Raw genomic sequence first — 22,018 nt, forward strand, 5'->3', positions numbered from 1 at the left:
AGCACAGAAACAGGCCATTCAGCCCAACAGGTCCATGCCGGTGTTTATGCTACACACGAGTCTCCTCCCAGCCTTCTTCATCTAACCCCATCAACATATCCTTCTATTCCTTTCTCCCTCGTGTGTTTATCTAGCTTCCCCTTCAATGCATTTGTTAGTCGCCACAACTACTTCTTGTGGTAGCGAGTTCCATATTCTAATCACTCTCTGGGTAAAGATGTTTCTCCTGAATTTCCTATTGGATTTATTAGTAACTATCTTATATTTATGGCCCTAATTCTGGTCTCCCCCACAAGTGGAAACATCTTCTCTACGTCTACCCTATCAAATCCTTTCATAATCTTAAAGACCTCTATCAGGTCACCCCTCAGTCTTCTCTTTTCCAGAGAAAAGAGCCCCAGTCTGTTCAATCTTTCCTGATAAGTATTTCCTCTCAGTTCTGGTATCATATAGTAAATCTTTTTTGCACCTTCTCCAGTGCCCCTACATCCTTTTTATAATATGGAGACCAGAACTGTTCACAGTACTCCAAGTGTGGTCTAACCAAGGTTAAAGGAAGATCATGTGGAGGATAAACACCAACACAGACTGGTTGGGCCGAACGGCCTGTTTCTACGTTGTAATTTTGGAAGTTATTTGGCTTCTCCCAATTTGCAACATCACTCCCTCAAAAAAAAATCTATGAGGTTGATCAGGGAACACCTGCAAAATCCACATTGGCTGCCCTTTATAGGGCTATTGTCATATAGGTACTGTTCCATTGTGGTTATTATTAGTTTGTCCTGTTATTAAGGTCAAGCTAATGGGACTGTAGTTACCAGGCATGGCTCTGCTAGTGGGGCTGTAATTACCACGTATGGCTCGTCACATTGGCCATTTCCATCCTATTCATCGGCTCTTTCAGTGCTTCATAAATTTCCTGAGGTATGGGTCATCCAGCCCAGGGGATTTATTGGAGTCTTGCCAGCATGAAAATAAATCTGATCTTTACACAAATCAACATCGAAATTACTTTTAATTTATTTTCTCTGACACGTTTCACATTCACCTGTTCCATGTTTTTATGCATTTTGTGCCTCCAGCCCACCTCATCCGTACACATTTCACACACATTTCCACAAGATAACAAATCAACACTAGTGAGAAAGGAGTTGACGATTAACAGGCATTGTAACAGCTCATACCCGTCTTTACCTGATCGCTCACGCCAGTTAGAGTCTTCAAGGTACCCGAGTGCTGTCAGCACTGGAGGGCACGTGCAACTGGCTTTCTGGAGATTTATGGGCATTTACTGTACTTTTCTATGAGGGAGTGGGCAATTCAAGGCTATTAGTTTCAGGATAGTTCAAATGGACTGTCGGGTCTTTTCCAGTCCAGTACGTTCCTATATTACTAACCAATTCCACCTACTGCCTCCAGCTCTATATTCCTGGTACATATTCCAGCCCCAGGTAAGTAAATCTCCTGTTAGATAACAGTGACTCACAGGTGACTGGAGCAGGACTGGCTTGTACCAAGCTTCCAGTTCAAGGGGGTTTGTGTAGAGACAATTCCTGCACAGGACAAAAGGGAGGGGGTGGGGGAGTGAGGAATGATGGGAAGAGGCAATTTAACAGCCCTCACATTTAACTACACAAAAAAAATTACAAATTTATAAAACTTCCTGTTCCTTCTGTTGCAATTCTAAACTTCAGTAAAAGGAGGAGCCACGGGAATTTATATTTTTAATGATGGTGGGTTGTACAGAGTACTGTAGACTATTAAATCTTTACACTTGTCTTTAGGTAATATCCTGCAGAACTGTACGGTTGTAAATCGCTTCAATGGGGTCAGTGACCTGAATTTAGCCTTGAATCCCTTGCCTGGTGATGTACATCCGATCCCATTACTAGAAACCCAAGCGATATCAGATCTAAACCTTTCCATTTTCAAATAAAAAGATTCCTCGTGTCTGTCTCACAACAAACACATTTGGGCATTTTAATGTATAAACCGATAGAGTGGAATAAATGTCTAATCCGGCTCAGGACATGGGCTGTCTCACTCTACATTGACTCCCGGGGCCAACACTCGCTTGGGCCGGTGCAATTATTCAGGCCGGTGCAATTATTCAGGCCGATCGCATTTCATCCACAAATTGTGCATCTTAAAAGTAGCCTTTGTTTGGTGAAAAAGACAGGAATTCCATTTAGTTTATCAATTGCACCGAATCTGGTTTACTGGTGGGAAGAGGGAGGTCGGAGTTTACAGGCAGGGAGGGGGGGGTCTGACAACAAATATTAATGTGACGGGAAGGTTTGCAAAAAAGTTAAAACCAGATTATCAGTGAGTCATCTCCGAGCATCTCTTGGTATAAGTACTCAAAATAAGAAAAGATTACAGAGAAGCAGCCGCTTTGGGCAGTAACCCAGGGTATTTACAGAATGTACAGGTCACTCGGGCGGCACGAGGAGAGCCGCCATCTCATCGTGAGGAGCAGTGTTTGTTTTGATCCAGTTTTAAAATGGTTCAGAGTGTCCACAGGCTCCTTGTTTTGAGTCCCAGCCTCTGCCAGTTGAAGGTTACAGGTGTCGAGGACTTGGGTGCCCATTGTGATACAGTTTCTGTTTGATGTGCACCATGTTCCCCGCTGTGTCCTCATACTGGCGGTGGGAGCGCCTCCTGAAATCCTTCAGATTACACAACCTTGGGATCCAGGACCATGAATTGTCTGAAAGAAAAGAGGATGAAGCAGCAGCTCAGAGAGAAAAATTAAATATATAGACAACAGCTACTAAACCCAACTCCCGCACCCACAGCCTGAGTCACTCCCTCAATCCAGATTCACCTGCACCCATTACCCGAATCACTCCCTCAATACGGATCCAGCAGAATCCAGTGCTGGATCCTAATAAATCAGTCAGGATCTGGACAAACCAGTCACGTTTTAAAGTGTCAGAATTTACCTGAAACTAATCCCAGGACCTGTTCAAACCAGGCCCCGTCTGAACCAGGCCCCGGCCCCTCCGTTAGGTCCCACCTCTCACCAATTTTAACCGAAGTCGGAGATTTTGGGATCAAACAGCCCCCCGACCGCCCCTATCCTGTGGGGGTGAGATGGGTTAATGCACATTAAAGGGATTGAACGCGAGGGGCCGAGCTTTGGGCACAGACTAACCCACATCCGAAAGCTTCGTCCTGTCCCACACGGCGCTGGGAGCTTTACTCAGGGATTCACTCACCGTAGCGCCTGCTTGTCCTCCAGGCCCTGACGACGCAGTGAAGGATGCCGTCCATCCACACCAGGAACCAACTGATACAGAAGCCCAGCAGCAGGCCCAGCATCAGGTCAATCTCCTGCTTCGTCACGTTATCCGTCACAAAGTAATTTTCCGAGGAATCAACCACCGACTGATCAGCATCATAAGGAATCACATAGTGAATGTGGTGCCTGAAAGAGAGAGGGAGAGGGAGGGGGTTAGAGCCAAGAGAGGGAGAGGGTTAGAGCCAAGAGAGGGAGAGGGTTAGAGCCAAGAGAGGGAGAGGATTAGAGCCAAGAGAGGGAGAGGATTAGAGCCAAGAGAGGGAGAGGATTAGAGCCAAGAGAGGGAGAGGATTAGAGCCAAGAGAGGGAGGGGGTTAGAGCCAAGAGAGGGAGAGGGAGAGAGAGGGGGAGGGGGTTAGAGCCAAGAAAGGGGGGGGGAGGGGTTTAGAGCTGAGAGAGGAGAGGGATGGGTTAAAACCAAGAGAGGGAGAGAGAGGGAGAGGGTTACAGCTGAGAGAGGGAGGCGCAGAGCCAGGGGGGGGGGAGGGGTTAGAGCCAAGAGAGAGGGGAGGGAGGGGGGTGTGGGTTAGAGTTGATAGAGGTTTAGAGCCGAAAGAAGGGGAGGGAGGGGATTAGAGCCAAACGAGAGAAGGGGAGGGTTAGAGCTGAGAGAGGGGGGAGGGGTTAGAGCAGGGTGGCGGTGGGGAGTGAAAAGACAGGGTGGGGTGAAAAGAGGGTCAGGGGTAGAGTAGGCTTGAGAGCAGAGAGGTGTTGAGGGTGGGGAAAGCAGAGAGCAGGTGGGAGTTAAGGCAGAGAGGGGGGTGGGGAGGAGACCAGGGAAGGGGTGGGGGAAGAGCAGAGGGGGTGGGGAGAAGACCAGGGAAGGGGTGGGGGAGAGCAGAATGGGAGTGGGGGTGAGAGCAGTGAGGGGGTGGGGTGAGAGATGAGGGTGGGAGTAGAGTGGGTGTGAGCAGAGTTGGGGGTATGGGGAGGAGGAAGAGATCTGTCGGGTGCTGTTACCACAAAATGAGCCGAGTCCTCGGTGCTGATATGTGCGATTTTGGCGACAGACAGACGGAGAGCGGGGGACGGGGCAGGGAGGGAGGGGGGGGGGGTGTCATTTACCTTCCACAGTTGCAGTGACAGACCCGGTCTTCGCCTCGTAAGTGCGGGAGGATATAATTGTGGAATCGGTCCAGCAGAGCGTTCATATCCACGATGCAAGCTATCGCCTGTAAAGAGCCGACAACCAAAGGCAGAGCAGGTGAGAGTTTGGGCGGCAACAACACAGCGCGGAGAAAAGGTCTGAAGGTGGCCGGGCTCAAAGCGCTGCCCGCCGCGGCCAGCCTCATGCAAATTACCGCAACACACAGCATGCAGCAGCCGGCCGGCCTCCTTACCATCACCATCGACGTCCCCACGAACATGAAGATCATGGTGTTGGCGGTGAGGAGCATAAATCGCAGTCTCTCCTGTCCGGGTGCAGCGTGTCCTCGGGCACCGGTCACTCACCGGCCGCTCTCTCCCCTCCCTCCCCCGGAGAGTGTGGCCAGTCCTCCCGGACACTTGGCCGGTTCTCCCTCCCCTCTCCCCCCTCCCTCTCCTCCTCCTCCTCCACACATACACAGGCTCCTTTCCCTCCCACCCCCCCTCCTCCTCCTCCTCCTCCTGCCCTGGACAGGCAGCGAGCTTTCTCTCCCCCCCCCCCCCCCCCCGCCCCTGCCTCACATGCACCACATCGCCGCCGAGGCTCGGGTTCCCTGCCGCAGTTACAAATTGATCCGCCCAACAGTCGATAAATAATTCAGAGGCAGGGCTTGCAATGAGGGAGAGGGAGGGGGGGTGGGGGGTGCAGCGAGCCGGGGCTTGAGGGAAAGAAAAAAAAAAGCAAACCCTAAAAATAAAATACAGGGGGTGGGAGTCCCTTCAGCTGTCCTGCCTGGGAGCCGTGGAGCCGCCGCCTGCCGGGGGCTGGTGGGCGCTGCGGAGCCCCCTCTCCGCCTCAGCACGCCCTGTTCCTGCTGACATTGCAGCTCCCGGGATTTTGTGTGTTGGTCGCTTCCCCGATTTGTATTCAGCACCACGTCTCCCGCCGAATCCCAGCTCGCACTTAAACTTTGATCCCACAAATTAGCGCCGCGTCCTCAGCGATTCCACCACCTTTACTGATAGGAGACGAGTGGAGAATTTTTTTTTTAAAAAAAAGAAAAAAAAGAGACACACGGAAAAGGGGGCTGGGCTCCGGCCAAGGTTTTTTTTTAATGAAGCTTCATGTTGGATACACTTTTCGCCATCGTCAGATGGAGACTCGTTCTACAAGAGATTCATTGCGACACATTACAGAACCAGCGCCGAGCAGCGATTCAAACTTAAAATAGACTATAAATTATATACAGATCAGCACTGCAGCTACAGCAGAGCCCACCGCCCCGCCCCACACACTCAGTAGAAGCAGACGGTGTGAAGGAAGGTCCGGCTGCTCTTCTCCTCCAGCTCCTGGATCAGCTCATCGATCTCATTCTCCATGTCTTCGGTGCGCTGAATCTAAACACAACAAACATTCATCAGTGATCGCAGAGTAGTGGGAGCTGAAAAGGGGGGAAAAGGGACCAACAGCACGGGAAATGGGGGGGTGGTGGTGGTGGTGATAAGAGTGAGGGGAGGAATGGAGAGGGGGTGGTGAGAAAACGGGGGGGGGGGGAAGGAGAGAAGAGGAAGGGGGGGGGGGGGAGATAGAGAGGGGAGGGAAAAAAAGGTGAGGGAGGAGAGAAGAGAGGAGAGGAGGAGAGGGAGAGGAGTTAGATAGGTCAGGAAAATGTTACTGGGGTAATGGCTACTCATTCCTTGGCAGATCTCTGCCCTGGGTTTTACCAAAATTAAAATTGGTTCAACTGAATTTAAAACGTGGAAGTTAGTTAGTTAAAGGGAACTCAAATAAGCAAAAACTGTATAAGAAATGAGCTGGACTAGTCCCGGGTTAGTTTTTTTTTGGGGTGGGGGGGGGGGGGGGTCAAGCATCAATTAAACCACTATTTAAATACATGTTACTTCCCCATACTAAGTTTGTAAATTTCCCCTCCAGCTTTTTCACCTGAAGGTTCCCTGCTGCTACAAACCCAGCTTGCTTCGTCTTATCCTCAGTTTAACCATACATCAACTGTGCCAGCTTCCTCCAAGGTAATACTTGGACCTTGTTGGGTGCCTGCCCCAAATCCACTGCCACGGAGCTCCGATTCAGGGAGTTTTCCCTTGTTGGAACGTAGCCGACAGCAAGTTGTAGAGGTTTGCCCACAGGCGCCTGCACTTGGCCTGGCCAATCTTACGCATTTGTTCCAGCAGCAATACAAGTGCACCTTCATTTTATCAAAGTTAACATCAAGTTACTCGAGCATGGTTGGTGAGACCACCCCTACCTACCTCAAGAGATTTAAAGCATAGGGTACTGATAGAAAAACACTAACATTTGAGAGAGTCAGTAAGATCATTACTGCAAGTTTAGAAAGAACAGTGACTGGATTTTACACAGACAGGAAAGCATAACCTAACAGTCACAGACTGGAAAAGAAAAATCAGATTTTGTATAAAATTACACAGGCTGTACACTTATGGCAATTAAGAGCCTCAACCCACCTATCCAGCTAGTGCCATACTGGTTATATACTGGTAGGACAAAAATGAATAACATTGAGATACACATTAGCCTGCAGAATACACTGTTGATACATTACATCAGGCACCAATCTGACTTCATCTGCAGTTTTTCAAAACAAATGTTTTAACTGGAGGCCACCTCACTGTTAAGCACCAAGCTGCTGCAGCTCAGCACCAGAGATTAGATATGCTGTGCCCCCGCAGGGGTTGCAGATTCAATCCCTTGACTGCTGAGCTATTCTCAATGTTACTGTGGGAAGAGGCTAAACCAAGGCCAAGCATTCCCCCAGAGGGGTAGAAAAGAACAACATCTATATGCTATGGGCTGATGTCCTATCTCATAGCAATGGGCTCAGTGGCATTTGTGCAGAGCTGGTAGCAGGACCAGGGTCAGCAATGCTGAGGTGGAAATGACCTCTTTTTGCAGCAGACTTGCACCCAAAAAACTGCAATGCATTTGGCCAAACACATTTCACTCAATACTGTCCAGTAGGAGCTGAATTCCAAGAGGTCCCAGTGAGCAGTGTTCCTCCCCTTGTGGTGTCTGATGGTTAGACTTCCTATAAGCAGTGCAGGTGTTTGACTAAAACCACTGCAAGCAATCAGCTTCAAAGATCCACACCTTGTGTACTGTTACCAGGTGAGTATAGAAAAAAAGTTGGGAACAGTGGTGAATGCTTAGCAGTGAAATAGAATCTCATCACCTTGTCCTCTAACAGGTTACATTCAAGAGCAGTTTGTTTCTGGTGTTACTGCATAGCATAGATACCAAATGGTGATTGGGCAGAAAGTATATTAATTCCCCAATGAATTTTGCTCCCAGTTAGACTTGTATCCTATAGTTCCACAAGAATTCAGTTTTAGACTCCAGAGCAATTGAAGACTTGCATTTCGTCCCAAGATTTAGGATGAACATTCCCACACTATGATTATAAACTAAACCATTCACAACCTTACATTAAATGTGGTTGTGTAGAATTCAGCCATACCATTTAGTTTCTAGTTACACAGAATGTGGAACAGCAAAAGTGGGGTAAGTCAGGTAATGAAAAAGGAAAGCCAAAATTCCAAGCACCTACAGATTTTTTTTTTAAAAAGACACCAACATCCTGGCACCAACAATGTAGCCTCTTATGTAGAGGATACATTAATTGCTTCACCAAGGTAAGCTCTTGAGGAATCAAAGTTACATATTTTAAATCAGATTTTATCAACCAGGGATATACCTGCTGTAAAAGTGACACAGTTGCAACAAACTTGGAGCATTACACAGAAAATCCTATAGGATTTGAAAGACTGGCCAGTGTCGATTCTAATTAAAAAATAGCCCAATTTGATTGTTCCCCAGTCAAGCCAGTCATCTACTGTAGCTTGTGCACTGAATTGGTGGACCTCACAGAAGGCAATGAAGCATGTTCCACATTCACTACTCCATCAGGGAACAGTAACTATGTAAAATTCTTATGAAACAATCAGTATTGCAATGTGAACAAATTGTGGTAGTGTTCATAAAACAGACATTCACCTGCAAACATTTGGCTGGGTAACTAACACGCGATCCTATTTGGATTCATCGTGGGACGTTATTCTGTGCTGTCCACTGTTTCACATTCTTTCCCAGTCCTCCCAATACACAAAAGGTGCAAACACTTACACATTGGCACAGTTCACAAATGAGGAAAGCTCCGATTGTGGCTTCTTCATGATTATCCTGAATGTCCACGTTTATGACATGCACTGACTGGAAAGTCTCCTGTTCTCTTGAGTTCAGATCTGGGAAATCATAACATGGGGGCATCAACAAACCACGTTTCACAAGCAGCTAGATCAAAGGGTTGGCGAACACAAGGGATGGCCATTTTACCTTCAAGCACCTGATCGTATACACGCTCCTCACAGGTCACTATCAGATCAAACTGGTCTTTGCAAGTCTGGAAACGCTCCGGTCGAGATTTTATCCGTTTGTTTCTGTCCAACATGTGGAGAATCCCGTTCTGTGTATATCTGTACTGAGGTCAAGGAACTTAAGGTACACATGTATTGAACTTCCACAGCAACAGGCAAGATTTGTATTTGTTACAACCAAAATTCATGTGCTAGACCCAGTTCTGTAGACTGAAGTCAAACCCACTTCATCAATTCACGTCTTCAAATCATCAATCCGGGTTGAACAAAAGGGCAAAAACCCCTCCCAGATGGTGTCCAGATACAGGATCCCAATCTGCTTGTTGCTCCTTATGTGATTTAATGCAGATGCATCTCTCAAAAATAGCAAATGGGCACGATTTTGATCAAGAGTCTCGAGGATGAGTTATGAAACCTGCATAACGTATGGCAGATACAGCCTGGTGACTTATTGGTACCGACAATAATGGAGTGTTTTGGCCCATTAGTTCTGAAAGCGATGAATTGCATTTTCTCTTACTGCAATCATCTGCCACTGTGGGGTGTAAATTTTAGACAGTGAAGAAGTTTATTAGATGATTTGTTTACAACTCCTGAGAGGGGAACTGCTTTCCAGCCCTGAGGTTTTACATTAAAAGAAAATTCAATCCTATTTAAATAAAAAGCAACATTTTGCATAAACAAAACTTCTGCCCAGTGTTCCGCCTGAAACACTCCAATCTGTCACATCATAGGCAGCAAAACCCAGTCTGCAACACTCCAATCAGATGGTTACATCATGGGCAGCCAGCTGGTTTGATTACTGCTAAGAACAGGGCTTCTTAGCATAAATGATCCCCAGTGAAATAAATTATCCTCGGTACTCAGTCACAATAGAGCAGCACATCAGCAGCTATGTAGAATAATGAGCTTCACCTGGTATTGAACTAAAGGTCAGTAAAATGGTCATAAAATTACAGACTGGATTTCTCTCCCACAGCTGCACACAGTTCAGAACACTAGGAAGTGGTTTCAGTTTGTAAATAAGCATTGGAATTTCTATCATGAAATTTCAGTTCTCCTCTAAAGTCCTTCAATGAAGATTACCCAGCAGAGGAAATATCCTCTATTACCCATCACATCCACTGGACACCTGTCATCTAACTGACTCAGCTTTCTATCCAAAAAAAACTAGTACTTTTATCCTTTGTGAAGGCAGGTCACCAAATATGAACGCTTCAGGTGCAGGAGAACATGCAACTTCTTTATGTTGGAAGAAACTACATATTTTGACAGTCACTGTTTTAAATAGTTTTTTCCCCTCCCCCAAAGTTAGGAATCAAGCTTCTTTAGGATGAGACACTGGGGATCAGCTCCCTAACACAGGATAGTAACCCATGAAGATAGTTCCAACTTCTGAAAATTCAGCTGATAAAATAATTACTCAAAGCAACTAGTCCCATCTCACCAGAATCTGCTCCTTCTATTTAATCACTGGAGTTGTGACCTGATGGCTGACATTTCTAAGTAGAGTTTCACGCAGAAACCAAACAAAGCTAAAATGAAACGTCTGAAACGTTTCGTAAAGGGAACTGCCTTCCAGCTTCACGTTTACATTAGGTTGGCTGGTGATTAAGTTAGCCACTGAATGATCAGTTATAAATCACCAAGAATTTGGACTACAGGAAACTCCTGATGAACAATCCTACAAAATAAGACTAGAAAAAGGTGGCCCTAAAGATAAAAGTGGGCAGTCCACCTCAACCTTAAATGGAAAGGAATCTTGCCAGCAAACTTTGGAAGGGTTGTACTGAAATCATGCATACTAGTCACACATCAACAATTCACTGAATTCAGCAACGTGACAGTCTGCACTAAGAGTCCAACCATTTGGAGAAGGGAAACCTTGACTCACAAAGGGCACTAGCAGGGATTGGCTTGTGCTGCTTTGGAATTACACTTGCACAGGTGAGCAAGTACATGGTCCAACATTGCTCAGAAAAGCAATGTAGGGAGAGTTTAATTTTGACACAAATTTCAGTTTTTATGTCTCATTTGATGGAGAACAGCCAAAAATGTCCTATGTGGAGGAAACCGACAGATTAGCAAAGACTGAACTGCAGCTCTATCCAACACTTAATGTGACATTAAAAGAATATGTTGCATTTAATTTCTAACTTGCTGCGGTGCTTTGGGTGCCACAGAGCATATACACATTGGGCCCCAATACAGATGAGCAAATGGCATTATCCTGGTTGATTCTTTAATGCAGGAATCAGCCACTCCCACAGAATGCTACCAGCTCAGTTTTTCTGTACGCAAAGGATTTGTTAAATTGTTAGTGATTATCTTGCTCACTGATTGGCTTTTAAATTCCTTACAACTCACTTAACATCAGAACTAAATAGTACCAAAATTGCCATTAAATGTTAACACATCTTAATTTGCTATAATTTTCTCTGAAATAATGAGAAATCTGGACTACAACCCTTACACTCAGGTAAAATGATAGATATCAATTGTCAGCTCCATTTGGGGAAAAATATACACACACACACCCCATGACCTCAGGACATCCCAAAGTGCTTTACTGCCGAATAAATTACTTTTGAAGGGTAGTCACTGTTGCAATGTAGAAACACAGCAGCCAATAATCTTGTGTTAGGGGTTGCCAAGTAAGCATGTGCACTCAGTGCCAAAGAGTTATGTAGATTCACACCATTATCTTCTGTTCCCAAATTCAGCCTCAGCTGGCCTGTTAAGGAGGAGGTGCTGACGGTTGGTCAGTCCCACAGGGAGTTAGGGTAGAATGATGCGAAGTGTATGCTGCCTGGCGTGCAGTCATGTCCGATCAGCTAGTTGGAAGTATTGTCCACCAGCCTTCAGCTAGAGTCAGTACATTGCATTGGTTAGAGGGAAGAAGGGCCAGTTAAGGCAAAGTGTAACAGAACCACACCAGTGAAGGCCCAGGTGTGATTCATGGTCTCTGTTGAGTTAACTGATCGAAGATGGATACAAGTACCAAAATTAGCCTCAGTATCCCTGGACTTTTGGTTGTTGGGGGGAGGGAAAAAAGGAGACAAGGTTTCCACTCCTATCCAGCAACTCAATAGAAAGCGTGGGCACGCACAAGGCAGGTCAGGTCTGGCTGTGATTTACCCCAACTGAATATCCTATTGACAGTTATTGTTTAGGGTCACATGAAGAATGGCCACTGTGAGGTACAGAAGAGTAAGCAGCAGTGGTGGAACCTCAGCTTACAGTCAGTGCCTTCAGGAGAGGAAAGGAGAAAACAGGCAGGAAAAGAGTCAAGTTGAAAATCTGCTGAGTGAAGTGTCTAATAGGGATGGACAGCGACATCTCCAGCAACAGGCAAGTGATATGTAACCAAAAGTTTATGAGACAGCAACCATCACTTTGAAGTGGTAGGAAAGCATTACTGAGTACAGCAGGGGGTGGGCGAGATCTGGTTGAAGATCAAAATGTAGATTCTTGTGAACTAAGCAGTTCGGTAATTTAAAGCCAGGTTGGACTGAAACCTGTGTTGGTGCTGAAAGAACAGTGTCAAGTAGTAGTAATAGCATTCATAGTATAGCATGTAGTATATATTTATAGTAGTTGCCTTTCACCACTTCAGGATGTTGCCTCATTCCTTCTCCTGGGTCCTAGTACAGGTAAAATTAACCAACGACCAATGGATGAACGATTGAGGCAGAAACGTGGCACACTGCCAGAAATTCAGTGATGTCTGGAAATGTTAATGCATAACAAAACAAAAACAGGCACCAACTCAGAAAATGGTCATAATGAAACCACCAAAACATTCTGCTGAGCTCAAACATTTATTATAAATACATAAACACAAGTCACTGCAGACTTTTTACATTAATGTTCTGATAAGGTTATGTCGATAAACCAGCCTGGCTTAATTCAGCATTTGTATCCACAATGTTTACATTCAGTAGTTAAACACATACCTGTTCCCAGCACAGAATGGCAGTATACATCACTTCTCCATTCCTTTCCACTGGAATATTTGATGAGTAATTCTTGCTTTCCATCTTGAGCACACTAAATATGGGCAACTTGGTCTCGTGTCCTTAGGCGAAAGTCCAGTTAAAGGTCTAATTTTTCAGGCATCAAAACATTTTGTACTTTAATAAATCTTCATTTGAATAATGGATATGCAGAGGCCTAGGTTAGAGAAACATCCTAATCTAAATATAAAAGCAAGTCGATGCTAGCTGTGCATTTAGAGCACGGGCTCACGGGCCAGCTCGGGAATTGAGGGCCACAAGGTTAAGAAAACAATCTTTCCTACTGCAGCATAATACCACCTCCCCAAACCCATGTGCAACACAACGTTGGCCAATAGTTGAATATGTTGAGTGGGGGGGTGGGCTTGCTTTCACAGATTGACTGTAGCACAGAACTTTTCCAAAATCCTCACTAGGCATTCAAGCAACTTGCCAAACTGCTCCTGCTTGAAGAACAGTTCACTGCTGCATACGGTGTGCTGCATTCTACCTTTAGCCACTAGGCCCCCAAGTATTATCTGTTTGATTCAGATGTAGATTAGGAAGGGAGCATGGACATCTAGGGTGGGAAGAAAAGTCCATGAGTGAGGTGGAATATGGAAGAATTGGGTTTGAAGGGCCAAATGGTCTTTTCTCATTCCAAGCTGTGCACATGCTTGGCAAGTATACAGAACAAATTGCAGGCTCAATCTAGTCTGTGCTGAGCCAGCAGGGCATTATTTCACCTCAGCATCCCCCACCTAGGGGAGGAAAAATTCCTCCCCGCTGTTCTTTTCCCATGAAGGGCCTTGGGAGCAGTTCTATTTTATTGGAGAAGTTTGCTCATGGTTAATGTTTAGTTATTAATGATCTTTCACACCACTGCCTGAATAAGAAAGCAAAATGGAATAGTAAGCCGTTGTTTATAGTGCGCACAGGGTCCGAGTCATACATGTTCAAATGGCCTCTGAACCTACTGCACAACTAAAACGTGGTAAACAGTTTCTCATTGCATTTTAATCACTGCTCAAATTGAAGGCTACTTAAAGCCCTATTTTCTTTCTATCCGGGTTCTCAATGCTTCTGGTGCAGAAAATTCATTTTTTTCTCCTCTCCTGCAGTTGCTGCAGGGGCATGTTTCTCTTGGAACCAGCAGCCTCCAAGCACCTCCACCAAGACTGAGGCCCAGGTCATTTGATCATAGGGCAGCTTAACCTTGCCCTCACCCGACGTCTGCATGCACTTTCCATTAGGGGTCACTAGACAGCAGGCTGGACTAGAGTGGGAATGCCAGGTTTTCCCAGACACTAAGGCCAATTGCAGTGTCGCTACCATCACTCCCGTTGAGATGGGCTAACTCAGCACAGGACAGGTATCAAACCTGGGATCTTTCTGGTCTGTTTTGGCTCATTATCTCATCAGGCAGTGCATTTACCCACTAGGCCAGAGGAACTGCAAACAAATTTTAAATTTAGCTTCAGATGAAGAGGTTTGGGGATATTCCCCTTCATGTATGCACCACTTCACTGGTTATTCCAGTCAGGGTCAGAAAATGTTTCACCTGGAGCCAACTGGATGTTTCGGGTCCAGGTTCACTTCTGCTCTTGCAATCAAAGATTGTCTCTGTACAACCTATAATAGCCTACACATGAAGCAGATAGAAAGAATAGCTGGTCCATTAGCAGCAAGTGCTTTTTCCATTCATTTGGGTACAAATGGAGAGGAATGACTTCGCCAGATCATAACAGCCACACCAAACAGCCTGAACAGAAAGTGTTTTGATCTGGTTATTCATGTTCTAACAGAGGGCTGGTGCTGCAGGAGCAGCTAATGTAAATTTGTCAGTTTATGCACCACATTGATACACACTTCAGCTATCCCTGCAAATAGGCCACACCCCAGTTTTTAAAAAAGGCATTTCCATTAAGCTGTATCCTTAACTTAATTGATTTTTGCTTTAACAAAAAAGTGCTGCCTATCCAGATCAAGTGGATGCATTCTGGCATTTCCCCTTTCACCTTCCTATTTTCATATTAAAACAGCACTCAGATTCTTCAATTGAGTTGAAGCTGAGAGTAGGGACTTGCTTTCTTTCATCATTAAAACCCCAACATTCCCATATTAGTTTGTTTTTCCCATCCATAAACAACTGCTTGCTTTAATCAGATAAAGATACTTTGTAAAAGGTAAAGACAAAAAGAATATTCATTCGGGTGGGTATCATGGTGAGACTAAGTTTATTTTTGGTCTGACTCAAACTCGTGTTTGAGTCCACAAACCAAACGACAGAAATCCAAACAGGATCATCTTCTGTTTGCCCAATATGGAAATCTCACCACCTGCACAACCCACCCCCAAAGTAGGAACAAACCCCACTTACCCATGGTCAAACAGCTCATGCACAGGTTGGCAGAGCCCAGGTTTAGAGACCTTCAAGTGTGTAGAGCTGCTGCTGGAGTTTAACCAGCTAATACAGCAGAAAGCAGTGGTAGGCTTCCTGCTGCTTGTTCTGCCAGGACCACTCTGCCCATTAGGACATTGGCTTTCAGGATTATCAGGAGCACAGTGGGAAGCTTCTGGTGACAAGGCCACCCTCCTGGTCTCAGTAGTGAGCCTGGCTGGCTGGTCCATCAGTTTCCTGGAGTACTGCCAACCTGCCTGACTAAGGTATTACATTACCCAGTCTGCCACAAAGTGCCTATTCAGGTTCCAATCTTCCATTGATAGGTGGAACATTTTTGAGCCAATTTGATCCCAAAGTAACCTTGTTATGGCAGTTTAGTTGCTGTTGTGGGAGTTTAAACTAGTTAGCTCGGTGCAAGGGTGGAGGGATGGACAGATTTAACTTACAACATATGATGGAGGAGTTAATAAGTATAATGAGGAAAGAATAAGAAAAAAATATACAATGGAGAAAAGTACCAGAGTAAAAATGGGGCAAAGTTTGTCACATACATTTTTGAAGTACTTGAAATAAAATCAGGAAATAGAAGCACTTGTTATTATGGGGAGGGATGATGTCACAGCTTTGACAGAAACTTGGCTTCAGCTGGGGCAGGACTGGGAACAAAATATTCTTGGTTAGAAAATTATCAGCAGTGAGAGAGAAAGCAGACCAAGGACACAGTTACAGCAGACAGAAGATCATTATTAAAAGGTAGGGTTTCTCTGGATTGAGTAAATAAGGAGTTTGCAACAATACTGGGCATCCATTACAGAAAAATGTGAAGTAACAGTAATGGTAGCCTGGCTACCATGAATGATGGTGAAATTGGGCAACAGTTCATAGTATGAGAATGCAGTCAGGATTGGTTTTAAGTCAGTAGATAAGGATTCTGGGCAAGTCAGGTGGCATGAAGGTCAAAGAACATTTAGGGGGCAGTGACTAACAATTAGGTTTACAGTCAGAATAGAGGACAAAAAGTCAAAAGCAAAAAGGTGCAGAACTGAAAAAAACAGCACCTTTGAACCTGGTTAGGTCGCCTTTCAGCCCTCAATGAGAGGGACGGAAACCTGACAGGAGGAATTCAAACAGGGAGTTGCAAGAGAGATAGGCATGGACCTGGGTGGCAACATGTTCCAGGACATGGGAGGAAAGGGAGGTTGGAGATGGGGCAGGAAGTTTGCAAGGGCAAAGGGGTTGATGGTGGTTTTGAAAAAGGGACAGTACTTAAGGAGCAGGAACTATTTCCAATGTCAACTAGCACAGGGCCGGGGAGGAAAGTAAAAATGGGGTTGAGGGAGCAGGAGAAAGGTCTCATGGCCTAGATGATCTGAGGCACACATGGAGGGGGGGGGGGGGAAGAGAAACTACAGAAAAACAAAGGCAGGGCATGGGAATGAGGGGCTGGAAATTTGACTTGGGCATGCAGCAGCAGAGACAATTGAACTGATGGTCTCTACCTTGATAAATCTATGAGCTTCTCACACATGTTAAAGGCTAGGGTGGAAGGGGTAGGGCACAGGGTTTAAAGGGGATAGTCGGTAGTGGAGAAATGCAGCTTTTTCTGGGTTGGGGGGCGTTGGGCAGGGCATATCTTGGATGTCCAGGATGATCCTAGAGTGGTGGACAGTTTTGGCAGAGCCTGATGTGGTCTAACCAGACCTGGCAATGGATAGCTAAGCCAACTGTGTGCCAGATGCAATCAAGTTTGGGCTCCTTGGAGCAAAGATGGGGATGGCATCAGGGGAACAACCGAGATGAGAAAGAGTGAAGGTTTTTGCTGGGGACAAGGGCAAAGATAAGGTGAGGGAATTGTTTAGCAAATTAACAGCTGCGGGGGTATTGTGGCAAATGGAGAGCCAAAGGCTCAACAGTTGTAAGCAACAGTTGGTAGTGGAGAAATGAAAGTAGGAGCAAATCGGGGAGAGTCCATGTGGATTTGTAAGGGGCAGGTCATGCTTGCTTAATGCAATTTAATTCTTTGAGGAAGTTACATGTCTACATACAAGGAATGCAGTAATGTGGTAAATTTGAACTTTTAAAAGGCATTTAATAAAGAGCCATTTACAAGACTTGTGAAGATTCAGGCCCATGGTATTCAAAATAAACTGATGGCACAGATAGATGGATGGCTGAAGGAGAGAGAATAGTAAATGGATGCTTTGCAGACTGGCAGGATACAGCCAGTGGTATGTCAAAGGGATTGTTTTTAAGGTTTCTCCTCCAAATACACAAGTGATTTATGAGCTCAGAGGCACTGATACAATTTTCTGACACCAAAGGAGGAGGCATGGCGAGGACGAATGCAGGAGATGATACAATTTAGGATACTAGGGAGATATGTGCCAAATGCAGTTCAACATTAACAAATGTGAATGGCACATTTTAGGAAAAAATAGAATACCAATACGAACTAAAACTCTCGATGCAATGCAGGAACAGATCATGGGGTACAGATACAAATGGTTAAAAGCAAAACCAAAGGACAAATGGGATTCTATAAAGGGACATTGAATACAAAAGCAATGAGTTGATGAATTTGTAGAAGACATTGACGAGACCACAAGCAGAGTACAGAGTATGGTTCTGGGCACCCGGAAAAGGTCCAATATGGATTCACTTGGGTGATGCCACGGGATAAGAAATAGGAGGAGTAGGCAATATGGCCTCTCGAGCCTGCTCCGCCATTCAATCAGATCATGGCTGATCTTCGACCTCAACTCCACTTACCCGCCCGATCCCCATATCCCTCGATTCCCTTAGAGTTCAAAAAATCCACCGATCGATAAGATATGGTTATGACAAAAAGTGAAGAATTGAGGCTGCATTCACTGGAGCAGTGAAGGATTTTTTTGTTGGGGGGGGGGGGGCGTGCGGAGGTGGTAAATTAACAGAACTGTTCAAAATTTTGAAAGGGTATTGACCGATTGTTTCCAAAGGTTGTTGAATTGGTAAGGGGGCACACATTTAGGATTGGTACTAGAAGCAAAATGAGGAGGTTAAAAGGATATTCATCCCACTAAAAGGGTCATAAGATGGATTGCGTCACAGGTATCTACTGAAGCAGAGTCAATCATAGCATTTAAGAGGAAACGTAGGTAACAAAAATCATTACAAGGTATAGCAGGGAAATGAAATTAGAGTAGATAGTTCTGATATGAATCCAACACTGGCACAGATTCGACAGGCCAAGTCACCTCTGTGCTGAAACTTAAGATTCTATATACAAAAGTTAATACAATAAACCACAATGCATGCTTATAATATCCACATGGTGCAGAAACCCTGCAAGCTACAAAGGGTAGGTTTTGCTTTTAGATGCTGCATTAGATTACACACACCTCTCAACTTCCTTAACTACATTAGCTAACTGATATCCTGCCAAAACAAGTCACTGGAAACAGAATACAGCTTCAGAGGAAAACAGATCTGTACAAAATAGAACTGAAACATAAACTAGCAGAATGCCAAGAGAATATCCCAACTCCCAGCATTTTAAGCCCACTCACTCTCTGCCCTGTATAACTTACAGGGCAGCTGACTCAATCAGCTCTATGGTTGCTGCTAAAAAGCAGATGGCAGCTATTCTAGAGCCCACCAACATGGCAAATACTAAAAGCCATGAAACCATTCTTTTACCGTCAAAAGATACATCCCATTATTCTGTTACAGAAATTAACATGCATTTATATCTCGCCTTTAATATAGTAAACTTCCCAGGGAAAAATGACGTCAAGCTGGAGCTAGGAGAGGTGGTGACCGAAAGCACGGTTTAAAAAAAAAAACAGGTTTTTGAGGAGTCTTTTAAAGCCAAGTGAGAAGTAGCAATGGGTGTGGGAGGGAGAGTTCCAAGGAGTAGAGCTGAGGCTCTCCAACCATTGCTCTGGGGGACAGAGGGGTAATGGATGTCGCTGAGGGCAGAGGTGAAAGGTGAGCACTGCAAGACACGTGCAGTGGAGTTATGGACAAGTTAGAAGTTTATGTAGGATGGAGCTTGTGAGGTGGACTTGAGAAATAGAGTGTTTTAGCAGCAGTTGGGGTTAAAGGAAGGCATTAGTGGGCCATGTTGTAGAGGTGGTGAGCATTAAATGGATAGGGTTTGAAACGTAGATCAGGGTCAAATAACAGAGTCTATGAATCATCGGGTTCAGCTGGTGAAAGATATGGAGTTAAGGGCAAGGGTGCAAAGTTTTTGACTGGAACCAAATAAGATGGCTTTGGTCATCTTAGTGTTCAACTGGACAGCATGCTGGCAAATCCACAACTTAATGTTAGACCAGTCTAATGCAGAAGTGGTTGTGGAGTCGACGATGGTGTTTGAGATGGGTGTCATCAGTATGCATGTGAAAGTCTCATGTCCCTGCAATATGTAAATAAAAAAGGCGGCCAAAGATGGAGCTCTTGGGGTGGAGAAACAATTGTTACAGGGACGTTGGAAGCATCGGAACAGGTAGGAATGGAATTGAACGAGGACAGAAGTTGACCACGGAGGAGAAAAGATAGAAGAGGATGGAGTGGTCAGTGTATTGAGTGCTGCAAAGGGATCGAGGTGGCCAACGAAGGATAACTACCACTACCGCTGTCACAAAGGGTGTTGTTGACCTCAGTGCTGTGGAACGGCAGAAGCTGGACTGAAATGGTTCTAACGTGGAACTGTGCAAGAGGTGAGGCTGTAGCCGAAGTTCCAGGACCTGAGGAGGAAAGAGGGGTCAAGGGTGTGCTTGTTTTTAAAGTGGTAGGATAGGATGGCAGTTTTAAAAGAAATGGGAACCACTGAGGTATAGAAAAGTGGTCAGGAGTTGGGTGCAGAAGGAATCAAGGGAGCGAGTGGCTGTCAAGAGCCTGAATTTTGGGAGCTTGGGGGAGAGAAGCTACAGGTTTTCAAGAGGAAGAGGCAGTGGCAGGAGAGAGAACCAAGCAGAGCCTCAACATCTAACATAAAGCCCCAAAGATCCTCATACTTGGCTTTGGAGCCAGCTAGGAAAGGGGCCAAAGGTGGCAGCTGGTCATCAAGAGGAACCAAGGGGCCATCCTTACTTTCCTGGAGTACAAGGGCATTTGGCCATTGATAAGGAGATATAGTTAAAGAAATAAATTGGGCCCCGTTTCATTTACTTATGCCACACTAAACACTATCTGGTATCTCAAATTGTAACAAAAATCTTCAGAACAGAATGAGACCATTACCTCCCACTTCAGACGAGGCTTGCCATGCAGTGATTCAAGAATCTGCAGGATTGGTTTTCAGTTTTTGCTAATTGTTACCTGAAAACCAATTTCCTGACTTGTAATCTCTCAAGGTTTGGTTCTGTGTATCTTTCAGTCACACACGTTCTCACGCTCATCCTCTTCAGATCAAAAATATTTGCACAACCTAAATAAACTTGAGAAAGGTAAATACCTTGTACTAGTAAGAGACTAGATGAAAAAGCTAACAGTTTTCGGTTTCATAATCCAATTATTCTTCCAAATAGTCCCTAATTTTATTAGCTGAAAAATTCTCAAAGCAAATGAAAGGAACTCAAATTTTGGGACCCAATTTCCACCAATAGGAATGCAGAAATTGAGGGGTAAAAGGAGAGTGCAATGTGTTTCATGCAGCTCAAGGACATCTAAAAACACAGGGATGAATCAAGATACTGGAGGACCAAATAGGGATGAGCAGACCCAAAAAGCAGCCGCATGTTTCTCCAAGATCCACTCAACTTGCTACAGTGCTGGGTGTCAGGACAAAGTGGGCTAAATTCAAGTTTTATCATAAAGTTCCTGAACCAGCCCTGATTGCAAGGCTGCTCCATAATCAGTAATCAAAATTATTTTGTGGAACAATTTAATGAATATTAAATGTTGAGTAAATTATAAATTTTACTTTCTGGAAAGAGGGGAAGTATTTGTAATTCAGAATGTTCAGGATACAAATAGAATTTGTGCATATCTGGGGCTGGAAAGAGCCTTTAAAAAGGCAACTGCAAACCTACACATCAGATATAGAGACCAGAGTGGGTTAGTTTTCAGCTAATTTATCTAAATATTCACATTCCACAGCTTTTTCCTGAAATGAAGCAAGGGGTATTATTGATAACTCTACCCTTGTTGGTCTCATTTGCACGATAGGCATACAGTAAAGAATTTGAAGTCCAGTCATTTTACTGAACACTTCTGAACTTTGCCATGCGACTTTAAATAGTGAAGCCTAGAGATACTGGCAATTAAATTAGCTGCTTTGCTAAAGATTTGCTTGTGGGCTGCTGGTATTCAGTCATCACTACATGATTCCTCACATTCCATCAGGAGTAAGTCAAGACGAAGTGAAATCAGCAAATCTTTAGCCTATATGTATTTTAGCTTTCAGATTTCTGTGCAGAGGCTGGTGTGGGAAGTGTTGCTTTCTGAATTTAGGAGTCATGGAAGCAATCCTAAAATTTAGCTGCAGAACTCAGTGCTGCCAATTGAAAGCTGAGAATGTCAACTGTGAAACACAGAAGTCTCTGATGAGTACTTTAGAAGCTGAACTGTTGCATCTTGTTTGTAGAAAGCAACAGACATTGGGGACAGCACAATGGAATTGGGGTAGGGGGAAGGAAGGACATAGTAACTTGTTTTAGAGATTGCAACAGTTTTAGGATTGAAGTCATTTCAAGGATCTGTCGCAACTTGTGTCAGACACTCAGACATTATGGATGTGCCTGGAAGACCTGTTTGTTAGCTTAGACTCACTTTTCATTAACAGCAGGGTGGTTGCTGGGGGATTGACCAGTGCATAAATGAAGGACATTTTAA

General features: G+C 44.8%; 2 protein-coding genes across 3 annotated transcripts in view; both read right to left on the reverse strand.

Annotated features, from left to right (window-relative positions):
* Positions 1–998: 998 nt before the first annotated feature.
* On the reverse strand, positions 999–4,834 carry tmem240b (transmembrane protein 240b). 2 transcript variants are annotated; one of them, XM_067970097.1, is made up of 4 exons: positions 4,645–4,834; positions 4,370–4,476; positions 3,222–3,430; positions 999–2,710 (listed from the first exon to the last, which is right to left on the reverse strand). In XM_067970097.1, the coding sequence occupies exons 1-4, from the start codon at positions 4,699–4,701 to the stop codon at positions 2,562–2,564; spliced, it is 522 nt and encodes a 173-aa protein (XP_067826198.1). In that variant the 5' UTR covers positions 4,702–4,834; the 3' UTR covers positions 999–2,561. The 2 variants fall into 2 exon arrangements, with proteins under 2 accessions (XP_067826198.1, XP_067826197.1); XM_067970096.1 differs by lacking the exon at positions 4,645–4,834 and having other exon boundaries at positions 4,370–4,636.
* A 650-nt stretch (positions 4,835–5,484) lies between these two features.
* Positions 5,485–22,018, reverse strand: part of ssu72 (SSU72 homolog, RNA polymerase II CTD phosphatase) — a 73,431-nt gene continuing 56,897 nt past the window's right edge. The window contains exons 3-5 of the mRNA XM_067970498.1: positions 8,760–8,899; positions 8,550–8,668; positions 5,485–5,788 (exon numbers count right to left, since the gene is read on the reverse strand). Coding sequence (XP_067826599.1) covers positions 5,687–5,788; positions 8,550–8,668; positions 8,760–8,899 — 361 coding nt within the window. The 3' untranslated portion in view covers positions 5,485–5,686. The remainder of the gene's footprint in view (positions 5,789–8,549; positions 8,669–8,759; positions 8,900–22,018) is intronic.

This window comes from Heptranchias perlo, chromosome 32 (genome assembly GCF_035084215.1).
Source record: "Heptranchias perlo isolate sHepPer1 chromosome 32, sHepPer1.hap1, whole genome shotgun sequence".
In the NCBI taxonomy this organism is placed as follows: Eukaryota; Metazoa; Chordata; class Chondrichthyes; order Hexanchiformes; family Hexanchidae; genus Heptranchias; species Heptranchias perlo.

What these genes read in the sequence shown, in the direction of transcription:
- tmem240b (XM_067970096.1), bottom strand. Translation starts at nt 4,620, where the DNA reads ATGCTGTGTGTTGCGGTAATTTGCATGAGGCTGGCCGCGGCGGGCAGC. An exon ending in TGTCACTGCAACTGTGGAAG is followed by an intron (nt 3,431 to 4,369) that starts GTAAATGACACC and finishes TCTCTCTTTCAG; the next exon opens with GCACCACATTCACTATGTGA. An exon ending in GAGGACAAGCAGGCGCTACG is followed by an intron (nt 2,711 to 3,221) that starts GTGAGTGAATCC and finishes CTTTTCTTTCAG; the next exon opens with ACAATTCATGGTCCTGGATC.